The sequence below is a fragment of the Salmo salar genome, chromosome 02, assembly GCF_965601325.2.
Source record: "Salmo salar chromosome 02, fSalSal1, whole genome shotgun sequence".
NCBI lineage: Eukaryota > Metazoa > Chordata > Actinopteri > Salmoniformes > Salmonidae > Salmo > Salmo salar.
The window spans coordinates 61,746,637-61,768,418 of record NC_138292.1 but is presented as its reverse complement, the minus strand read 5'-3'; the positions used below and the strand labels follow the sequence as shown (position 1 = coordinate 61,768,418).

Here is a 21,782-nt window from a genome sequence, read left to right as displayed (position 1 = left end):
TGCAAGCCAAAGAACACCATGCCAACCGTGAAGCACGGGGGTGGCAGCACCATGTTGTGGGGGGACTTTGCTGCAGGAGGGACTGGTGCACTTCACAAAATAGATAGCATCATGAGGGAGGACAATAATGTGGATATATTGAAGCAACATCTCAAGACATCAGTCAGGAAGTTAAAGCTTGGTCGCGAATGGGTCTTCCAAATGGACAATGACCCCAAGCATACTTCCAAAGTTGTGGCAAAATGGCTTAAGGACAACAAAGTCAAGGTATTGGAGAGGCCATCACAAAGCCCTGACCTCAATCCTTTAGAAAATGTGTGTGCAGAACTGAAAAAGCGTGTGCAAGCAAGGAGGCCTACAAACCTGACTCAGTTACACCAGCTCTGTCAGGAGGAATGGGACAAGATTCACCCCTTATTGTGGGAAGCTTGTGGAAGGCTACCTGAAACGTTTTACCAAAGTTAAACAATTTAAAGGCAATGCTACCAAATACTAATTGAGTGTATGTAAACTTCTGACCCGCTGGGAATGTGATGAAACAAATAAAAGCTGAAATAAATCATTCTCTCTCTCTACTATAATTCTGACATTTCACATTCTTCAAATAAAGTTGTAATCCTAACTCACCTAAGACAGACAATTTTTACTAGGATTGAATGTCAGGAATTGTGAAAAACTGTGTTTAAATGTATTTGGCTAAGGTGTATGTAAACCTCCGACTTCAACTGTATATATCACAAGCATTTCGCTACACCCGCAATAACATCTGCTAAACACGTGTATGTGACCAATCAAATTTGATTTGATACCTCTGCACAACAAATCATATGTGAAAGGTACTGTATGACCATGAAGAGACGTCAGGTTTCTAACCTGCTGCCAACCAGACAACAGATTTTAATATGTTTCCGTATCAGACCTGGCAGACACACACACACACACACACACACACACACACACACACACACACACACACACACACACACACACACACACACACACACACACACACACACACACACACACACACACACTCTCTACAAGGTTCGGACAACCTTATAGACCTTGTGACACCTTGTTAGAGATGAGTGACATTTCTCTGACACATTCGCGAAAGACATAAACAAAAGCACCCATTTTTCTCACAACCTCATCCATCAAGCTTCACAGCTTGTGTTCCCCCGTGTCAAAACATTGGGCTCTTTTTCACTGTTGCCCCTACCGACATCTATAGAAAAGAGCACATTCCGCAATCACTGGTGTTTTGCCCTACAGTATAAACAATACATTGAGCCAAAATGTGAGAAAGTAAAATCTATTTGTATTCAAAACCTTTTAAACAGGTCAAGGAGCAGAAAAGCTCGGCTTTTGAATGTCATAGAGTATTCTTTGAAAACACACACACACACTTTGACAATGTTTTCAGGGCCATTTGAAAAGTAACAGAATGTTCCCTTCCTTTGAAACGTTTACTACCTTCTGATTTTCTATCAGAGAGAGAGAGAGATGGAGAAAGAGAGACAGAGAGAGAGAGAAAGACAGATAGAGAGAGAGAGCGAGATGGAGAAAGAGAGACGGAGACAGAGAGAGAGACAAAGAAAAAGAAGGTTAGGCTGACCTGTCAATCGTTGAGATCATTGACAACTGTGTTACTTTGAGATATTCTATAATTCATGTAGTATATTCATGTTGTGTTACTTTGAGATGTTCTATAATCCATACAGTGTGTTTATACTATGTTACATTGAGGAATTCTATAATTCATACACTGTGTTTATGTTGAAGCATAGTGAAAGACTGTACTTAAGCTCAGGGGCGGTGGCAAACTACTCATCCGGTTTAGTAAATTCCCTAAGACAACAACTGAACAGTCTGTGTGTATGAGACAGAGTCATTGAACATTGTTACAGTTAGAAGAACCTAAAGGTCTCTAACTGTCACATGGTGTTTTGAAGTCAGTCTCCCTGCTTCATTTTCAGAGGCGTCACTTTGGGCCCCCACTCTGATTAAGGTTCCACTGTGACCTCCTCAGCACAGCCTGGCCCCCCTGTCTTCAAAACAGCAGCTGGAACTCCTCAACCTCTCTACCCCAGTTCTATGGACCTATGTGTGTGTGTGTTCATACTTGTATGCCTCTGCGCCTGTACATGCATGAACATTGCACACGTGAACGGTATGTGACAGACAGCCATGAAGCATTTATATTTATGAAACAACCTTTTTACCCTGCTGGATGTAAAGCCTCTGAGGGACATCAGGCTCATTATTCTGCCCCAACCCAGAAGATATGGAGAGGGTGGAGAGTTTTGAGTTCCTCGGCGTACACATCACGGACAAACTGAAATGGTCCACCCACACAGACAGCGTGGTGAAGAAGGCGCAGCAGCGCCTCTTCAACCTCAGGAGGCTGAAGAAATTCGGCTTGTCAACAAAAACACTCACAAACTTTTACAGATGCACAATCGAGAGCATCCTGTCGGGCTGTATCACCGCCTGGTACGGCAGCTGCTCCGCCCATAACCGGAAGGCTCTCCGGAGGGTAGTGAGGTCTGCACAACGCATCACCGGGTGCAAACTACCTGCTCTCAAGGACACCTACACCACCCGATGTCACAGGAAGGCCAAAAAGATCATCAAGGACAACAACCACCCGAGCCACTGCCTGTACAGATGCATCAAAGCAGGGACCGAGAGACTGAAAAACAGCTTCTATCTCAAGGCCATCAGACTGTTAAACAGCCATCACTAACATTGAGTGGCTGCTGCCAACATACTGACTCAACTCCAGCCACTTTAATAATGGAAAATTTGATATAATCAATTCATTAGTAGCCACTTTATATAATGTTTACATACCCTACATTACTCATCCCATATGTATATACTGTACGCTATACCATCTACTGCATCTTGCCATCTTGATGTAATTAAATGTATCACTAGCCACTTTAAACAATGCCACTTTATATAATGTTTTCATACCCTACATTACTCATCTCATATGTATATACTGTACTCTTACCATCTACTGCATCTTGCCTATGCCGTTCGGCCATCACTCATTTATATATTTTTATGTACATATTCGTATACATTCCTTTACACTTGTGTGTATAAGGAGGTTGTTGTGAAATTGTTAGGTTATATTACTTGTTAGATATTACTGCATGGTCGGAACTAGAAGCACAAGCATTTCACTACACTTGCATTAACATCTGCTAACCATGTGTATGTGACAAATACATTTGATTTGATATTGCATTTGCCCAGTTGAAGATGCACTACGCAGAAATCGGCATTTCCTGGTTGCTAAAATTCTAATAGTTTGCCTAATTTCAGTTTATGTGACAAAACAAGCAGTCATTGTGTAGAGAATCATTGTACCATCTACACCGCTGTGAAATATATTTTCCATAACCCAAAATATTGTCTATTCAGCTGTTCGAAGCAGGTGTACAAAACCTAAAAAGACCCAAATACGAAACTTCAGAACGGGAAGCATAGAAATAGCACACATAGAACAGATCTACAGCTTCTTAGACTTGCTTTCAAAGGGAATGAAAGATATATAACTCTTTCTATGTGAATTTGGTTGAGTCGCCCAAAAAGTTACATATTGTAGCTTTAAAGGCCTGAAACCGTAAATCAGTTCCTACCTACACTGTAAAAGTAGAAGTCTCAATACACCATGATTGTGTAACGAAACCATGAAAAGTAGTGCACCTAAGCTAAGCACCCTCTGCACTTAATCCAAGATGGCGTAGCAGTCAGACGTCTTTGTCTTTGTCCTGTCGTGTCCCTTGTATATATCTTTTTACATCTTTTTCTTTGCATATCTTTAAAAAATATTTTCCTAAACCTCAACTTCTAAATACTCTCCTGCAACCCGCCACACCCAATGTGGCGTGGATCTGTTTTCTTCTAAAGTATTTCTATTTACTTCGGATCTGGAATCCCTCAAGCTAGCCAGCTAACTACCTACCAGCTATCAGTCAGCAAACCATTGCTAGCGGTCATCGGCTAACCTTTAGCTCAGAAAGCTCTCGCCAGTTCGAACAACATGACTCAAACCAGAGCATAACGGACCTATTATTATTATTTTTAAAAATCCCCATATCCCCGGATTCCTAGCGCAAACATTTTCATCTGGATCTTCACAACTAGCTAACTGCAATCCCGGGTGACTACTCCTGGCTAGCGTTTCCATCCCGGAGCAAGCACCAATTAGCCTGAAGCTAGTCCGGCCAGGGCTCCTGTGCTACCACCGAAGCCCACTCCTGGGCTACAATATCCGGACCCCTTCTACTGCCGGTACGGGGCACGGAACCCCACCAATCCTCTATGACTGGAATACCGACATAATCTGCCAGAGGATTCCAACAGGCCCCTCAGGCGCGACGTCCGCTGAAGGCCCATTCTGCTAACCGCGGCCTACTAGCTACCTAGAGCTACTTGGAACCCTACTAATTCCACGACTGGTCTATCAATGTCACTGCACGAAGAGGCAAAAACAGACTTACCCCCATCGCGACGTCCCCAAAGGCTAACTTGCTGTTAACAGCTAGCTTGCTTGCCCTGGTCTGCTAACTGCTAGCTTGCCTGCCCCGGTCTGCTAACTGCTAGCCTCGGTCTGCCAACTGCTTGCTTGCTAACCCGGTCTGCTAACTGCTTGCTTGCCAGCCCCGGTCTGCTAACTGCTTGCTTGCCAGCCCCGGTCTGCTAACTGCTAGCTTGTTTAGCCCCGGCTACTAACTGTTAGCTTGTTAGCATCGGCCTGCTAACTGTCTGAATCGCCATGTCCCCAGTCAGCCCAACCACTCACTGGACCCATATGTTCACTTGGCTACGCATGCCTCTCTCTAATATCAATATGCCTCGTCCATTACTGTCAGGGTTAGTGATTACTGTCTTATTTCACTGTAGAGCCTCTAGCCCTGCTCAATATGCCTTAACCAACCATGTTGTTCCACCTCCTACATATGCGATGACATCACCTGGTTTAAACATCTCTAGAGACTATATCTCTCTCATCATTACTCAATGCCTTGGTTTACCTCCAATGTACTCACATCCTACCTTACCTTTGTCTGTACACTATGCCTTGAATCTATGCTATCGTGCCCAGAAACCTGCTCCTTTTACTCTCTGTTCCGAGCGTGCTAGACGGCCAGTTCGTATAGCCTTTAGCCGTACCCTTATCCTACTTCTCCTCTGTTCCTCTGGTGATGTGGAGGTTAATCCAGGTCCTGCAGTGCCTAGCTCCACTCCCACTCCCCAGGTGCTCTCATTTGTTGACTTCTGTAACCGTAAAAAGCCTTAGTTTCATGCATGTTAACATTAGAAGCCTACTCCCTAAGTTTGTTTTACTCACTGCTTTAGCACACTCTGCCAACCCGGATGTCTTAGCCGTGTCTGAATCCTGGCTTAGGAAAACCACCAAAACCCCCCGAAATCTCCATCGCTAACTATAACATTTTCCGCCAAGATAGAACTGCCAAAGGGGGCAGTGTTGCAATCTACTGCAAAGATAGCCTGCAGAGTTCTGTATTACTATCCAAGTCTGTACCCAAACAATTCGAGCTTCAACTTCTAAAAATTCACCTTTCCAGAAACAAGTCTCTCACTGTTGCCGCTTGCTATAGACCTCCCTCTGCCCCCAGCTGTGCCCTCGATATCATATGTGAATTGATTGCCCCCCATCTATCTTCTGAGCTCGTGCTACTAGGTGACCTAAACTGGGACATGCTTAACACCCCGGCCATCCTACAATCTAAGATTGATGCCCTCAATCTCACACAAATTAACAATGAACCTACCAGGTACCACCCCAAATCCGTAAACACAGGCACCCTCATAGATGTCATCCTAACTAACTCGCCCTCCAAATACACCTCTGCTGTTTTCAATCAAGATCTCAGCGATCACTGCCTCATTGCCTGCATCTGTAATGGGTCTGCGACCAAACGACCACCCCTCATCACTGTCAAACACTCCCTAAAAAACTTCTGCGAGCAGGCCTTTCTAATCGACCTGGCCGGGGTATCCTGGAATGACATTGACCTCATCCCATCAGTAGATGATGCCTGGCTATTCTTTAAAAGTGCCTTCCTCGCCATCTTAAATAAGCATACCCCACTCAATTTATTTTTAACTAGGAATAGATATAGTCCTTGGTTCACTCCAGACCTGTCTGTCCTTGACCAGCACAAAAACATCCTGTGGCGTTCTGCATTAGCATCGAATAGCCCCCGTGATATTAGGAACAAATATACACCAAAGTTAGGAACAAATATACACAGGCAGTTAGAAAAGCTTTCGTATCGTCTGAGATTCTCAAAGATTGGAAAGCTGCCGCGGTCATCCCCCTCTTCAAAAGGGGTGACACTCTAGACCCTAACTGCTACAGACCTATGTCTATCCTACCCTGTCTTTCTAAGGTCTTCGAAAGCCAAGTTAACAAACAGATTACCGACCATTTCGAATCCCACCGTACCTCCTCTGCTATGCAATCTGGTTTTAGAGCTGGTCACTGGTGCACCTCAGCCACGCTCAAGGTCCTAAACGACATCATAACCGCCATTGATAAGAGACATTACTGTGCAGCCGTATTCAGTCCTGGCCAAGGCTTTCGACTCTGTCAATCACCACATTCTTATTGGCAGACTCGACAGCCTTGGTTTCTCAAATGATTGCCTCGCCTGGTTTACCAACTACTTCTCTGATAGAGTTCAGTGTGTCAAATCAGAGGGCCTATTGTCCGGACCTATGGCAGTCTCTATAGGTGTGCCACAGGGTTCAATTCTCGAGCCGGGTCTCTTCTCTGTAAACGTCAATGACGTTGCACTTGCTGCTGGTAATTCTCTGATCCACCTCTATGCAGACGACACCATTCTGTATACTTCTGGCCCCTCTTTGGACACTGTGTTAACTAACCTCCAGACGAGCTTCAATGCCATACAACTCAGATTCACATTAAGCTTTCTAAATCTAGAATCGGCTTCCTATAACGCAACAAAGCATCCTTCACTCATGCTGCCAAACATACCCTCGTAAAACTGACCATCCTACCGATCCTCGACTTCGGTGATGTCATCTATAAAATAGCCTCCAACACTCTACTCAACAAACTGGATGCAGTCTATCACAGTGCCACCTCGCTCATCAACTCATCCTTGACCGCTGGCTACGTCCCTTCCGTCTTCAAGAGAGCGAGAGTTGCACCCCTTCTGAAAAAACCTACACTCGATCCCTCCGATGTCAACAACTACAGACCAGTATCCCTTCTTTCTTTTCTCTCCAAAACTCTTGAACATGCCGTCCTTGGCCAGCTCTCCTGCTATCTCTCTCAGAATGACCTTCTTGATCCTAATCAGTCAGGTTTCAAGACTGGGCATTCAACTGAGACTGCTCTTCTCTGTGTCACGGAGGCTCTCCGCACTGCTAAAGCTAACTCTCTCTCCTCTGCTCTCATCCTTCTAGACCTATCTGCTGCCTTTGATACTGTGAACCATCAGATCCTCCTCTCCACCCTCTCCGAGTTGGGCATCTCCGGCGCGGCCCACGCTTGGATTGCGTCCTACCTGACAGGTCGCTCCTACCAGGTGGCGTGGCGAGAATCTGTCTCCGCACCATGCGTTCTCACCACTGGTGTCCCCCAGGGCTCTGTTCTAGGCCCTCTCCTATTCTCGCTATACACCAAGTCACTTGGCTCTGTCATATCCTCACATGGTCTCTCCTATCATTGCTATGCAGACGACACACAATTAATCTTCTCTTTTCCCCCTTCTGATAACCAGGCGGCGAATCGCATCTCTGCATGTCTGTCAGACATATCAGTGTGGATGACGGATCACCAGCTCAAGCTGAACCTCGGCAAGACGGAGCTGCTCTTCCTCCCGGGGAAGGACTGCCCGTTCCATGATCTCGCCATCACGGTTGACAACTCCCTTGTGTCCTCCTCCCTGAGTGCTAAGAACCTTGGCGTGATCCTGGACAACACCCTGTCGTTCTCCACTAACATCAAGGCGGTGACCCGATCCTGTAGGTTCATGCTCTACAACATTCGCAGAGTACGACCCTGCCTCACACAGGAAGCGGCGCAGGTCCTAATCCACGCACTTGTCATCTCCCGTCTGGATTACTGCAACTCGCTGTTGGCTGGGCTCCCTGCCTGTGCCATTAAACCCCTACAACTCATCCAGAACGCGGCAGCCCGTCTGGTGTTCAACCTTCCCAAGTTCTCTCACATCACCCCACTCCTCCGCTCTCTCCACTGGCTTCCTGTTGAAGCTCGCATCCGCTACAAGACCATGGTGATTGCCTACGGAGCTGTGAAGGGAACGGCACCTCCATACCTTCAGGCTCTGATCAGGCCCTACACCCAAACAAGGGCACTGCGTTCATCCACCTCTGGCCTGCTGGCCCCCCTACCTCTGAGGAAGCACAGTTCCCGCTCAGCCCAGTCAAAACTGTTCGCTGCTCTGGCACCCCAATGGTGGAACAAGCTCCCTCACGACGCCAGGACAGCGGAGTCAATCACCACCTTCCGGAGACACCTGAAACCCCACCTCTTTAAGGAATACCTAGGATAGGATAAAGTAATCCTTCTAACCCCCCCCCCCTTAAAAGATTTAGATGCACTATTGTAAAGTGGTTGTTCCACTGGATATCATAAGGTGAATGCACCAATTTGTAAGTCGCTCTGGATAAGAGCGTCTGCTAAATGACTTAAATGTAAAATGTAAATGTTTTGTCACCAAAGCCCCATACACTACCCACCATTGCGACCTGTACGCTCTTGTTGGTTGGCCCTCGCTTGATACTCGTCGCCAAACCCACTGGCTACAGGTTATCTACAAGTCTCTGCTAGGTAAAGCCCCGCCTTATCTCAGCTCACTGGTCACCATAGCAGCACCCACTCGTAGCACGCTCTCCAGCAGGTATATCTCACTGGTCACCCCCAAAGCCAATTCCTCTTTTGGTCGTCTTTCCTTCCAGTTCTCTGCTGCCAATGACTGGAACGAACTGCAAAAATCTCTGAAGCTGGAGACTCATATCTCCCTCACTAGCTTTAAGCATCAGCTGTCAGAGCAGCTCACAGATCACTGCACCTGTACATAGCCCATCTGTACATAGCCCATCTATCTACCTACCTCATCCCCATACTGTATTTATTTATTTATCTTGCTCCTTTGCACCCCAGTATCTCTACTTGCACATTCATCTTCTGCACATATACCATTCCAGTGTTTAATTGCTATATTGTAGTTACTTCACCACCATGGCCTATTTATTGCCTTAACTTACCTCATTTGCACTCACTGTATATAGACTTTTTGTTTTCTTTTGTTCTACTGTATTATTGACTGTATGCTTTGTTTATTCCATGTGTAACTCTGTGTTGTTGTATGTGTCGAATTCCTATGCTTTATCTTGGCCAGGTCGCAGTTGCAAATGAGAACTTGTTCTCAACTAGCCTACCTGGTTAAATAAAGGTGAAATAAAAATAAAAAGCTGAGATCTGGTGTTTGGAGGGGCTTTGAATGTAAACCCAATTTAAGTGTTTTAATACACAGAAAGTTCTTTAAAACAGAAATTAAGTACTCTGAAATACCCAAAGTGGTTCATCACCTGAATATTGGTGTTTTTAAGAGAGTGTGTGAAAACACTTCTTAGGGTTTCAGTGCATGTAAAAGGCAGCATCAAAACACAAAAACTTTGTTTCTCATAAAATCAATGGTTTATAAATGCAAGTGGTTTATAGCCTAAATATTGATTGATGATAAGATACTATGGAGACTACAAATCTAGAAACACCAACAAAAGTTTATTTCAAATGCTTCCGAAAGTTCTGCTCCTGTTTGTCGGTAAGTCCAGCAGACATGTAAAATACGACCATACAATGCATTATTCAAAAAGGTACTAAAAAGTACAGCAAAAATATGGAATTGTGGAATTCCACCTTAATTTTTTCATTAGACAGATTGGAAAAAGGACAGGCAGTCAGATGGTAAATTTCATTGGAATGTTACCCGCTCAACCACACAGCCACACTGTAGGAAATGATTCTGTAGTGAATTGAAATTGTTTGGCGGTAACGCACCCGGGTTAGTCACCCCTTCCCCACCGAAGACCAGGGTTCATTTCCCTGCTCCAACCCTTCAATCTGTTTATCCCACCTATCTCTATCCCCTATAATCATTTCAGAACTGTCTGTCACGTCCTGACCAGCAGAGGGCGTAATTGTATTAGTTTTGGTCAGGATGTGGCAGAGGTTTTGTGTTATGTGTTAGTTAATTGGGGTTGGACTCCCAATTGAAGACAGGTGTGTTGAGTTGCCTTTGATTGGGAGTCCTATATAGTAGTGTGTGTTTTTCCTTGGGGTTGTGGGTAATTGTTTCTTGTTTAGTGTGTTTGCACCTGACAGGACTGTTGGCTGTCGGTTTTCTCAGTTTGTTTTGTATAGTGTTCTCTTTTTCTTTATTAAATATGACGAACACTAACTCCGCTGCATTTTGGTCCATTCCTGAAGACAGCCCTTACACTGTCTCAATAAAGTGTCAAAATGTATGCAAGTCATTTCAATTATTTACTGTTTTCATTTTACCAAAATAATGAACAAATACGTCCAACTTAATATGTTGGTGAATGTAAGTGTCTTTTATGAGGATAACCAAAGAAAGAGAACATTGAGTGAATTCAAACAATTTTGCCTTTGTGATTTTTTTCACACAATGTTGTATGCATGTTTGAAGAAAGAAAACGCTATGTTAAGCTTGTTGTGCAATGAGGTGTAATGGATCATGATGAGCAGTTATCAAAACTGTCAGGCAAAACGACGTTCAATGAGGACTGCACCCATTCCCACATTCATTACTGTTAATGAAAGAGGCAAAGGCAGAATCCTTAATTCCTGCAGTTCAACCTTCAGTTGGGTCTGGCGGTTTAAACACTGTGTCTGACAATGCCTGCCAAAATTGTATAAAATGGCACATTCTCAAATACATAAAACAATATTAAACATTAAGACACTTCAGAAAAAGGGATCTACTTCTGCACTAGACAGGATTCAAAACATCATAATGGTGTTTAGAAGCTTTAGGGAGAGGAAACTACACCAAAAGAGAAGGGATCTAATTCTGCACTAAACAGAACTTGAAACACCAAAATAGTGTTTTAAATATTTTCTGTGAGTGCTCCCAGCCCTGACAAGGTGTTGCACAACGCTTGATTTAGTGGTGTTACAACACACCATGTAATATTTCAAAACATCTCAGGATGATGTGTTTCAATACTCCAGCAAAGTTAAGGTTTCGTCTCCTTCAAGATGGTGGCAGCTCAGTGTTACCATGCACTTCATTTTAACAGTGTAGGGTCAGTTCCTACCTAGGAGGCTCTAGCAGGAAGTGTCACGCTATCACCTTTCCCAAATACCAGCGCCATAAAGACATGGACGTGTTTATGGCTACATATATTGCCAGGGAAGGTGAGCTTAATGGTGCCAAAAAGGAGAAGGCAATTAAGAGAGATGATAGATTTACAGCCAGGCAGGCAAGCGCATCTCCATTTCTATGGTCGTCATTGACGGTGTGTGTGTGGTGTGTTCGTGTGTGTGTGTGATGTGTGTGTCTCCATCCATGTGTGTGTTTGTGGAATGAAGCTGCCACCCTCAGAGTAGCTAGATTTATCTAGCCCATAATTCTGCCTGTCTGGGTTTCATTAGCTAGAGCTGGGATCTAAAACTCTGCTCATCATCCAACTGTAGGGGTGGAAAACACTAAATCACACTACGCCATGTGCAATAATAACCCCAAAGGCTTTAAGACTATTGTACTGTGCTGACCTCAATACAAAATGTATTTAAAAAAACATGTACATTTGCATCTTTGCTAAAATGCATTTAATGACTCAAAATGCATATACAGTGCCTTCAGAAAGTATTCACATCCCTGATTTTTTTCAGATTATTTTGTGTTAGAAAGTAGGATTAAAAATGAATTGTCATTTTTTTGTGCTTAGCTCTATTCCTTTTCTTTTTGCCATAAAAAACTCCCTAGTCCTTGCCGATGACAAGCATACCCATAACATGCCACCACCATGCTTGAAAATATGAAAAGTGATGTGTTGCGTTGGATTTGCCCCCAAAATAAAGCTTTGTATTCAGGACATAAAGTTTATTTCTTTGCCAAAGTTTTTGCAGTTTTACTTTAGTGTCTTATTGCGAACAGGATGCATGTTTTGGAATGTTTTTATTCTGTACAGGCTTCCTTCTTTTAACTTTGTAAATTAGGTTAGTATTGTGGAGTAACTACAATGTTGTTGATTCATCCTACATTTTCTCCTATAACAGCCATTAAACTCTGTCATTGTTTTAAAGTCACCATAGTCCTCATGGTGAAATCCCTGAGCAGTTTCCTTCCTCTCCGGCAACTGAGTAAGTAAGGACGCCTGTATCTTTGTAGTGGCTGGGAGTATTGATACACCATCCAAAGTGTAATCAAACAGATATTCAATGTCTGCTTTTTATTTATTTTTACCCATCTACCAATAGGTGCCTATTTTTGCGAGGCATTGGAAAACCTCCCTGGTCTTTGTGATTGAATCTGTGTTTGAAATTCACTGCTCAACTGAGGGACCTTAAAAATTATGTTAAACAATGTTATTGCACACAATGTGAGTGCATGCAACATATTATGTGACTTGTTATGCAAATTTGTACTCCTGAACTTATTTAGGCTTTCCATAACAAAGGGGTGGAATACTTATTGACTTTTAATTTTTTATTAATTTGTGAATATTTTGAAAAACATAATTCCACTTTGACATTATGGGGTATTGTGTTTAGTCTAGTGACAAAAAAAGGCTGTAACACAACAAACAGTGGAAAAAGTCTAGGGCTTGCTGAAATGCATGTAATAACTAACAATATTCCAGAAATGAATGGCTATGACATCTAGGCTACAGGGTGGCCAAAGTGTTTAATAATTTGGCTTCCTAGATTACTCTTTACATATTGATCAATGCAGATCATTTGTTTGGCCACCAACCAAACCCTTGGCAGTAGCTAGGTTTCCATCTAATTTTCCCTGGTGTTATTACGTGTTCCACTAAGGCAGTTATTTATCTTATAACTTGTCCTTGTGGTAAAAATTATGTGGGTAAAACAAAGCGTGAATTAAAAGTACGTATCTCAGAGCATCGTAGCACCATTAGGTGCAAAAACTTGACTTACCCAGTTGCGGCCCACTTTTTGGAAGCAAACCATTCGATTTCGTCTCTGCGTTATATTGGCATCGAACATGTCACCCTCCCGAGGAGAGGGGGTGACCTTGATAATTTATTGTTAAAACGAGAGGCTGCCTGGATCTTTAATTTAAAGACCCTTGCTCCCTTCGGTCTCAACATAGACTTTGATCTGAAGCCATTCTTGTGATTATTGTGATTTTGCCATTGTAATTGTTTGTTAGATACATTTTAGACTACAAATGCTATGATCGTATGCTATCCATTTGTTTGTCTTTTTGTATGTTCTTTGTATGCCATTTTTTTTAAATATTTGAGTTAACCAATGATATTAGGCCACACTTGGCCATGATTACAAACACCTGTGTGTCTTCTGACACTATATAAATGACTCATCTCGCAGTGTTTGTGATGATACCCTGATGAAGACAGCTTTGCTGTCGAAACGTTGGTTATTAGGTTATTACATTTTTGCATCTGAGCTCTTAGAGTGTGCGGCTTTCCCTTATTTTCTAGTTTTCTAGATTGTTCCATCTAATTTTCCCACCAGAAATGTGTTTCCATCAAACTGACTTGTTGCGGATAAAAGGCTGTGTGTGATGACGTAGTGCACATAAAAATAACTTTTGCCATTAAATTCCAATGTGCCAAATAAAAAATACAAGTTAAATGGGTTTCCAATCGCCTTTTCAACTCTACTGATGGTTTTGTCACAAAAACTGCTGCGTTATATAGAAAATGTGCCCACTCTGGTCTTGGCACATGTGCTCTAGCCAACAGCTTGCAGATACAGTATGGGTAGGCTCCATGATGAGATTATTATGGATAAAAAGCGATATTATTTATATTTGTCAAAGGGCAGCCAAGCATCGATCATCAAGTTACCAGAATAAGACCCTCGATATTTATTGGAAAGGAGCATCAAGCTCATCACCTTGCACTTTCACCACCCTGTGAAGTTCATCATAACTTATTTCATCTGTAGCCTAATAAACTGCATACTTTCCCCGAGTCGTAGTGGGAGGACCACATACCATATCATCACGTGACTCCAAGTTTACTTCTATATGATGGTTAATATATCAATATTTCTGCATGAAGTCATTTCCACCACCATTTCTCGCATAAATAACTTTCCTGACACAAACGATCCCACCATGTCGAACGAACAAATTGTCTTTCGGCATTTATACAATTATACCAGCATTTCATGTTTCCATCAGCCCGTTTGTGACCTTTTACATGCATCAGGTAATTCATCCGCATGAATTGGTTGGATGGAAGCGTGGTTAGTGATAGCATTTCAATTGTGATGGTGAGTAAAATTCAATATTGGTGCATCATTTCTACTTAACACATCAACGGGACGCAAAAGGCACTCATTTCGCGGAATGACCCAGTACACATTAATTTTATTACATTTTATTATTTAACCTTTATTTAACTAGGCAAGTCAGTTAAGAATACATTTTTATTCACAATGACGGCCTAACGAAAGGCAAAAGGCCTCCTGCGGGGACGGGGGCTGGGATTAAAAATTAAATTAATTTATAGAACAAAACACACATCACGACAAGAGAGACTCCACAACACTACATAAAGAGAGACCTAAGACAACAACATAGAAAGGCAGCCACACATGAAAACACAGAGTGGCAGCAACACAACATGACAACAACATGGTAGCAACACAACACGGTAGCAGCACAAAACATGGTACAAACATTATTGGGCACAGACAACAGCACAAAGGGCAAGAAGATAGAGACAACAATACATCACGTGAAGAAGCCACAACTGTCAGTAAGTGTCCATGATTGAGTCTTCGAACGAAGAGATGGAGATAAAACGGTCAAGTTTGAGTGTTTGTTGCAGCTCGTTCCAGTCGCTAGCTGCAGCGAACTGAAAAGAGGAGCGACCCAAGGGTGTGTGTGTGCTTTGGGGACCTTTAACAGAATGTGACAGGCAGAACAGGTGTTGTATGTTAAGTTCAATGCTCTCGTCAACTTTGTTTACTTGTCATATGCACATGAAAGACATGGAGTCACTACATGAATGATAATGTATCACGTTTGAAGTCATTTAAATTTTAGTGCTGTTGGTATGTAGTTAAGGCAGTTAAGAGGAGATAGACAGAGAAGATAGACAGAGAACATAGTTAAGAAGAGATAGAGAGAAAAGATAGTTAAGAAGAGATAGTTAAAAAGAGATAGACAGGCAGGCAGGGAAGTGCAGTGCATCGCCATTCTCATGGTTGTCGGAGAAGGTGCGTGTCTGTGTGTGTATGAGGAATGAAGCTGCCAACACCAGAGTAGCTAGATTTATTCACCCCATAATAATGCCTGTCTGGATTTCATTAGCTAGAGCCTGGATCTTAAACTATGCTCATCACCCAACCGGAGGTGTGGAAAACACTACATCACACTAAGCCATGTGTAATAATCCCTAAAATGTGTCTGGAAGGCATCTCCTGCAGGGGGCCTATCACACAATACCTACAGAGGGACCTATCATGCATCACCCTATCGGAGGCCTCAAAGTTGTTGCCGGGTGCAACCGGGGTCATTCTGTCATCCTGACCTTCTGTGCTGACCTCAACACAACCCTTATGACTTTAAACAATGTTATCGAATGACAAAATAGACTTTGTTTTTAGAAGTAGGCACGTGTGTTCACTTTGATGCTAAGATGGTAAATAACGGTTTCTGTGTGTTTGTGAGCGTGTGTGTGTGTGTGTGTGTGTGTGTGTGTGTGTGTGTGTGTGTGTGTGTGTGTGTGTGTGTGTGTGTGTGTGTGTGTGTGTGTGTGTGTGTGTGTGTGTATGTGTGTGTGTGTGTGTGTGTGTGTGAGACAGTGTGTAATTATGGGTTTTGAAATAGCTCATATCTTGCAACAGTTTGTTTTTCAGTGATTACGGATCGTTTGCGTTCATTTAATAAATCTTTCGGAGTTGGCATTTGATTAAACAGAACAGACAGTTTGAAACTTATTCTAGGTATGGTTTGTAACAGTAGTCTGTGAGAGGATGACTAACAGATGCCTCAGGTACTTCTCTATCTGTGCCGTTCCCAATAAGCAGAAACCTGTGATCTGTTAAACATTTCCTTAGCCTAACTGTAACCACTATCAGGTAAAGCTAAATCTGACCATAGATGATTACCTAGGGGGCATGTTAGACTTTACAGTAGCAGCTAAACAGACTTGTCCTGACGCATGTACAGTGCTGTGGAGCCAGTAAGGTAAATGAATAGAATATGTAACATAATGAGTGTCGGCAGGCTTGGGGAAAAAAGTGACTTGGTATGACAGATACCACCTCTGATAGGGAATATGAAGTGAAGGCAGCCTGGAGGTTTGCGTGTGGTAGGTGGAAACAAATATAAGCCCCATATTCATTCCTGTCACATGTGAAATTTCACAAAGCCATAATAAGGCGACCATAGAATGTTCCATGTAAATCCTTATAAGATATTACTGTACCTAAATAAGAACGTATAGGCCTACAGTACTGAAGGGGAAAACAATAACTGGACTGCTGCATGTCTACGTATACAGAGAGATAAGAGGATGCTGGTTTTATTGTAAACGTGATGTATATATTTTGGATGAAGGTGGAAAGCTAAAGCAGGAAATTAAAATCTTTCCCAAAGTAAAAATAAAACATCCAGGGAAGAAAATTGTAGGACTGTTACAGTTCAGATGTAAGCGACCAGTATGTTGAGGGCAGATGTTAGTCAGAAGGCCCCCTGAGGACCTATAGGAGCTCTGCACCCTAGGCTGCCCTGGCTATAGCCTGACTGTAAAAGGCTGTGTGTTGATTTAACTAGGGCTGAAGAGAGCGATTGTAACAGCGCTCCGAGCAGCATACGGTTTACCAAGACGCCAGGGATCTCCCCAAGTGACTTATAGAAGAGAGTTCAACCTGTCCAAGCATTGTAGGAAATATACTTTTAGCCAAAGGAACACACATGATTCTTGACATTTGAATCTTTTTGGTTTGTTTTGTTAACTCCCCCCTCCCCCGATGCTATTCTTGCGTTTCGGCGTCACGGTAATGCGAGAAGACAATGTGAACTTTGGGCCAACGAATTGTGGCCCCGTTGTCTGACGTTGCTACTCTCAGGAGTCCATGCTAGTCTGTTCAGGAATACAGCTAGGTTTCTATCGCAACTTGTCATCACTGCCTCCCGTCAAGACTAGGAGAGCAGGGGGGACTGGCGGGCTTCAGATAAAACGACTCCCACATCACACGGTGAACACAAAACATCCCACCCCTCTGCTACCCGAGACAGGAGATACCGCTGTACTCCTGTCAATTGGCACGGCTCGCAATTAGGATCAAATGGGCTATCTATGGAACATGTGACCAACCCCCTTGTCTATTTTTAACATAAGGGGGATGACAACATTGACACATTGAATCCCTAGAGAACAGAAACATGCACAGTATGCCATAGGCCCTGGGTACATCAAAGCCTTGGCTAACGCTAGGTTATCGCATGCTATGTCTATCGCTATGGTACGTATGCTAAGGCTTGGCTAACGCTAGGCTATCGTATGCTATGTCTATCTCTATGGTATGTATGTTAAGCTGCATTGCATGCCTCGATAATGCACAGCAGGGCAGTTATTTTGCAGCCCATGTGCTACAGTGGTGCAGACATTCTAGGGCCAAATGTTAGTCATATATAGGTAGCGTTTGTAAAGAGCTTGTCATCAGATCTTAGAGTGGTTCACATTAGGTTAGAATAACTATCACTAAGCTCATCCACCATAAGAAAATATATTTCATTCCCAGTCAGTAGACACTATGTTTACAGTAGGTAAACATGTTACAATAGCTAATATGACTTTGGAGTGGGCAAAACGCACCATTACATTCTGTATGACCATGGTGCTCACCGTAAAGTCATCCTCGAAAGGCATGGGTGATCACCAAATCTAATTCTCTCATTGTCCATCCCCTTACCAAGAAGCTAGAAGTGAGGAATGCTATGGAGATGTATGTGTAGGTGTGCATGCATGCTTTCTTAACATACCTAGCAGTTGCACTCCACGGGTCAACCCATAGACATCTATCAGTCCCCACAGCGGTTCTCCTGTTCTCACCCCACTGAAGAACAACATCGGGTTGGACTCATTGATTCTATAGAAGACCCGGCCCTTCTTGTCCACCCAGAAGGCGATGACGTTCCCTTCGTTGGCGAACTCCTCAGGTAAAGCCTTGGCCCAGAAGCCACTCTGGGAGACCAGGTCAGGACAGGCATACTTGGGCAGGCTGTCTGGGTTGATACGGGATGGGTCTTTAGCCGTGAAGCCCAGACGGAGAGCTCCGCTCCAACAACACTGCTTCTTAGTGATCTGTGGAAGGAGGACAGACTATGATAGGTCGATGGTCTTACAGCAGTTTGTAGTAGCATAAGAGTGTAAGGACTAGGATTGTACTTTATAAGGAAGTCTAAATGTTGCCTTGAAGTTTGAAGGTTCCCTTTGTGTATTGTTTGTCAATGAGATTCCATTTTGTGACCTAGGTCTATACAATGCTGACAGGTTGCAAAAGAAAGCAAATAATGAGCATATTTGGCTTGTTGAGTGACTGGTTTGCTTAGTTTTCCTTGGTTGTATAACTGTACTAGGGTTTCCGTTAGTAAAATATGGTGGCAGACCTTTGACAGGCAGCATTTTAATTTACCGGACATTGCAGCATTTTAATTTACCGGACATTTAAGACATTTAACGGACCAATATGCATTGGGTGCGTAACCTGATTAAGTCGTCCACCCACAGTGACAAAAATCCCATTTAGATTATGGTAATTCATCTCAACAGACCATGCAACTCTAGGATGCAATGGCGTGCGTCCTTCTTACAGAATTCCAATGCGCAATTTGAAAATAACTGCCACATTTACTTTTCCTCAGCTAACAACAGGAGTAATGAACAGCAAAATCACTAGCCTATGTAAATCTGCTATCCCCCATAGTTGAAAAGTGTACCTATTCTATTGGACAGCTTGTCGTTCTTTGTGAAAGAAATAGGCTATTCCAAACAATATCTGGGACAGTTGTGGGATGATAGTTCCCATATTCAAACAACTAGAAGACCTAGGCTACATCTCCAAAAAATTTAAAAAGCAATGACGCTCACGCAACTGATCAGAATATTTAGCTTAAAATATTGATACATTATTATTTCTTCACATTATAAGCGCAGCAATGGGCACAAGGCAGTAGGAAACGCGCAAATGTTTGTTTCATAATGCAATTAGCTGGAAAACACAGTTGTCAGAAGCGCATCGCACATGCGAGCGGTTTAATGAGACTGGGAATGGGAAGTGCAAATCAATTACCAGTTGAGAAATAAAAATAGTAGCTCTTTTTAATCGTGGCTATCAAAACTGTTTTTAACAGGCGATTGCATTAAGAATTGTTGCACAATGATTGGGCTGATAAAAGCACATTTCACTCCAGCACCAACGAACCAGCTGTTTGATGAGCTGTAGCAGCAGATCTCACGCTACAGCGACTGGTATTTCAATCAATGAATAGGCTAAAATTCCCCCGGACATTTGGCCGGAGCCAAAAATGTTTTAGCAGCTTTCCTTTCTTTTCTTTTTTTTTTACCGGTTAACGGAAACCCTGAACTGTACCTAAATATTACTTATGTAAGACAAAAGCCTAAGATGTCTTGAGGTTTAAGTGTACTTCAGAGCAGGGGTTCCCAAACTTTTTCACTCAGGCCCCCATTCCAGCATTGGGGAACATCACACGTTCCCCCCGCGAGCGAGCCAAGTCTATTTCTATAGGCACAGGCACTGTCCATGACACAAACTGCTCACACCCGTCTTGTTGGCGGAGAGAAAATATTGCAGGTTTAAAACTTATTTCCTGCAGTTCTACACATTTTGTCATGGGGTGAGGAGAGAATTTATCAGTTTTAAAGATCATTTTCTTGCAATTCTATTAAAAAAAGTTTGGGAACCACTGCTTTAGAGCACTTGGCTGAATTAACTGTTGTGCTTGCTGCTATTCACTCATCACTGTTTTACCAACACCCAGTAAAGCCACATCCACTTGCCCTGGTGCCATAAGCAGTATTTACCCAGTGCTTTGACTGTGTTGACATGCTGGCTTGTTAGATGGAAACCTGCTAAGCCTATTTGGGGAGACACAGGAACAGAAGGGGGAAGCAGCAGTAGACTGAAAGAAGGATTGTGTGTGTGTGTGTGTGTGTGTGTGTGTGTGTGTGTGTGTGTGTGTGTGTGTGTGTGTGTGTGTGTGTGTGTGTGTGTGTGTGTGTGTGTGTGTGTGTGTGTGTGTGTGTGTGTGTGTGTGTGTGTGTGTGTGTGTGTTCGCATCACCATCCTGACTTGGTATGTTTACATTATACAGTGGGGGAAAAAAGTATTTGATCCCCTGCTGATTTTGTATGTTTGCCCACTGACAAAGAAATGATCAGTCTATAATTTTAATGTTAGGTTTATTTGAACAGTGAGAGACACCGTTCTCATGATCATTGCAACTCCACGAGGTGAGATCTTGCATGGAGCCCCAGGCCGAGGGAGATTGACAGTTATTTTGTGTTTCTTCCATTTGCGAATAATCGCACCAACTGTTGTCACCTTCTCACCAAGCTGCTTGACGATGGTCTTATAGCCCATTCCAGCCTTGTGTAGGTCTACAATCTTGTCCCTGACATCCTTGGAGAACTCTTTGGTCTTGGCCATGGTGGAGAGTTTGGAATCTGACTGCTTGATTGCTTCTGTGGACAGGTGTCTTTTATACAGGTAACAAGCTGAGATTAGGAGCACTCCCTTTAAGAGTGTGCTCCTAATCTCAGCTCATTACCTGTATAAAAGACACCTGGGAGCCAGAAATCTTTCTGATTGAGAGGGGGTCAAATACTTATTTCCCTCATTAAAATGCAAATCAATTTATAACATTTTTGACATGCGTTTTTCTGGATTTTTGTTGTTGTTATTCTGTCTCTCACTGTTCAAATAAACCTACCATTAAAATGATAGACTGATCATTTTCCCTCACTGTATAGAACAGCCTACAAAGTTCCCAACAACTGGATGTTCTGGTGCCTATCTGGCAGTTCAACATGTTGATTGGGGACCTTGCTGAGGAATGGGCCTTTTTTGTTCTCGAAAATGTTAATAAAATAATCAAATAAAATGAATCTACCATTGTTAGAATACTTTGAATACTGTAAATAAGCCTCCTTGGGTGTGGTGTCCATCTAAATCTCTACATACCTTGATCCGGACCTGCTCGTACAACGCTACGGGTCTGTTGCTGAAGGTGATGGCGTTACAGAAACTGGCCTGCCTCTTGACGGTCCTCTGGGCCAGGTCCATGGCGATCTGGGAGCCCTTGGTGTTCGGGTGGAAGAGCAAGGGACTTATGGCCAGGCCTCTCCTCTGGTCCCCGCCCACAACGCCACACTGCTGGATGGGCAGGCAGCGCTTGGGCTTGTGGTGGCATCGGTGGGTGGTGGAGGGGAACGGACCACCCAGAGAGTCTGATGGATAGACA

General features: G+C 43.2%; 1 protein-coding gene across 2 annotated transcripts in view; it reads right to left on the bottom strand.

The window, feature by feature from the left end:
- The window catches only part of LOC106586787 (E3 ubiquitin-protein ligase NEURL1), a 97,616-nt gene that overhangs the window by 30,452 nt on the left and 45,382 nt on the right, over nt 1–21,782 (bottom strand). For both annotated transcript variants that reach the window (XM_014174440.3, XM_014174449.3), the window contains exons 2-3: nt 21,503–21,768; nt 18,282–18,603 (exon numbers count right to left, since the gene is read on the bottom strand). In XM_014174440.3, the coding sequence (XP_014029915.1) occupies nt 18,282–18,603; nt 21,503–21,768 (588 nt within the window). The remainder of the gene's footprint in view (nt 1–18,281; nt 18,604–21,502; nt 21,769–21,782) is intronic.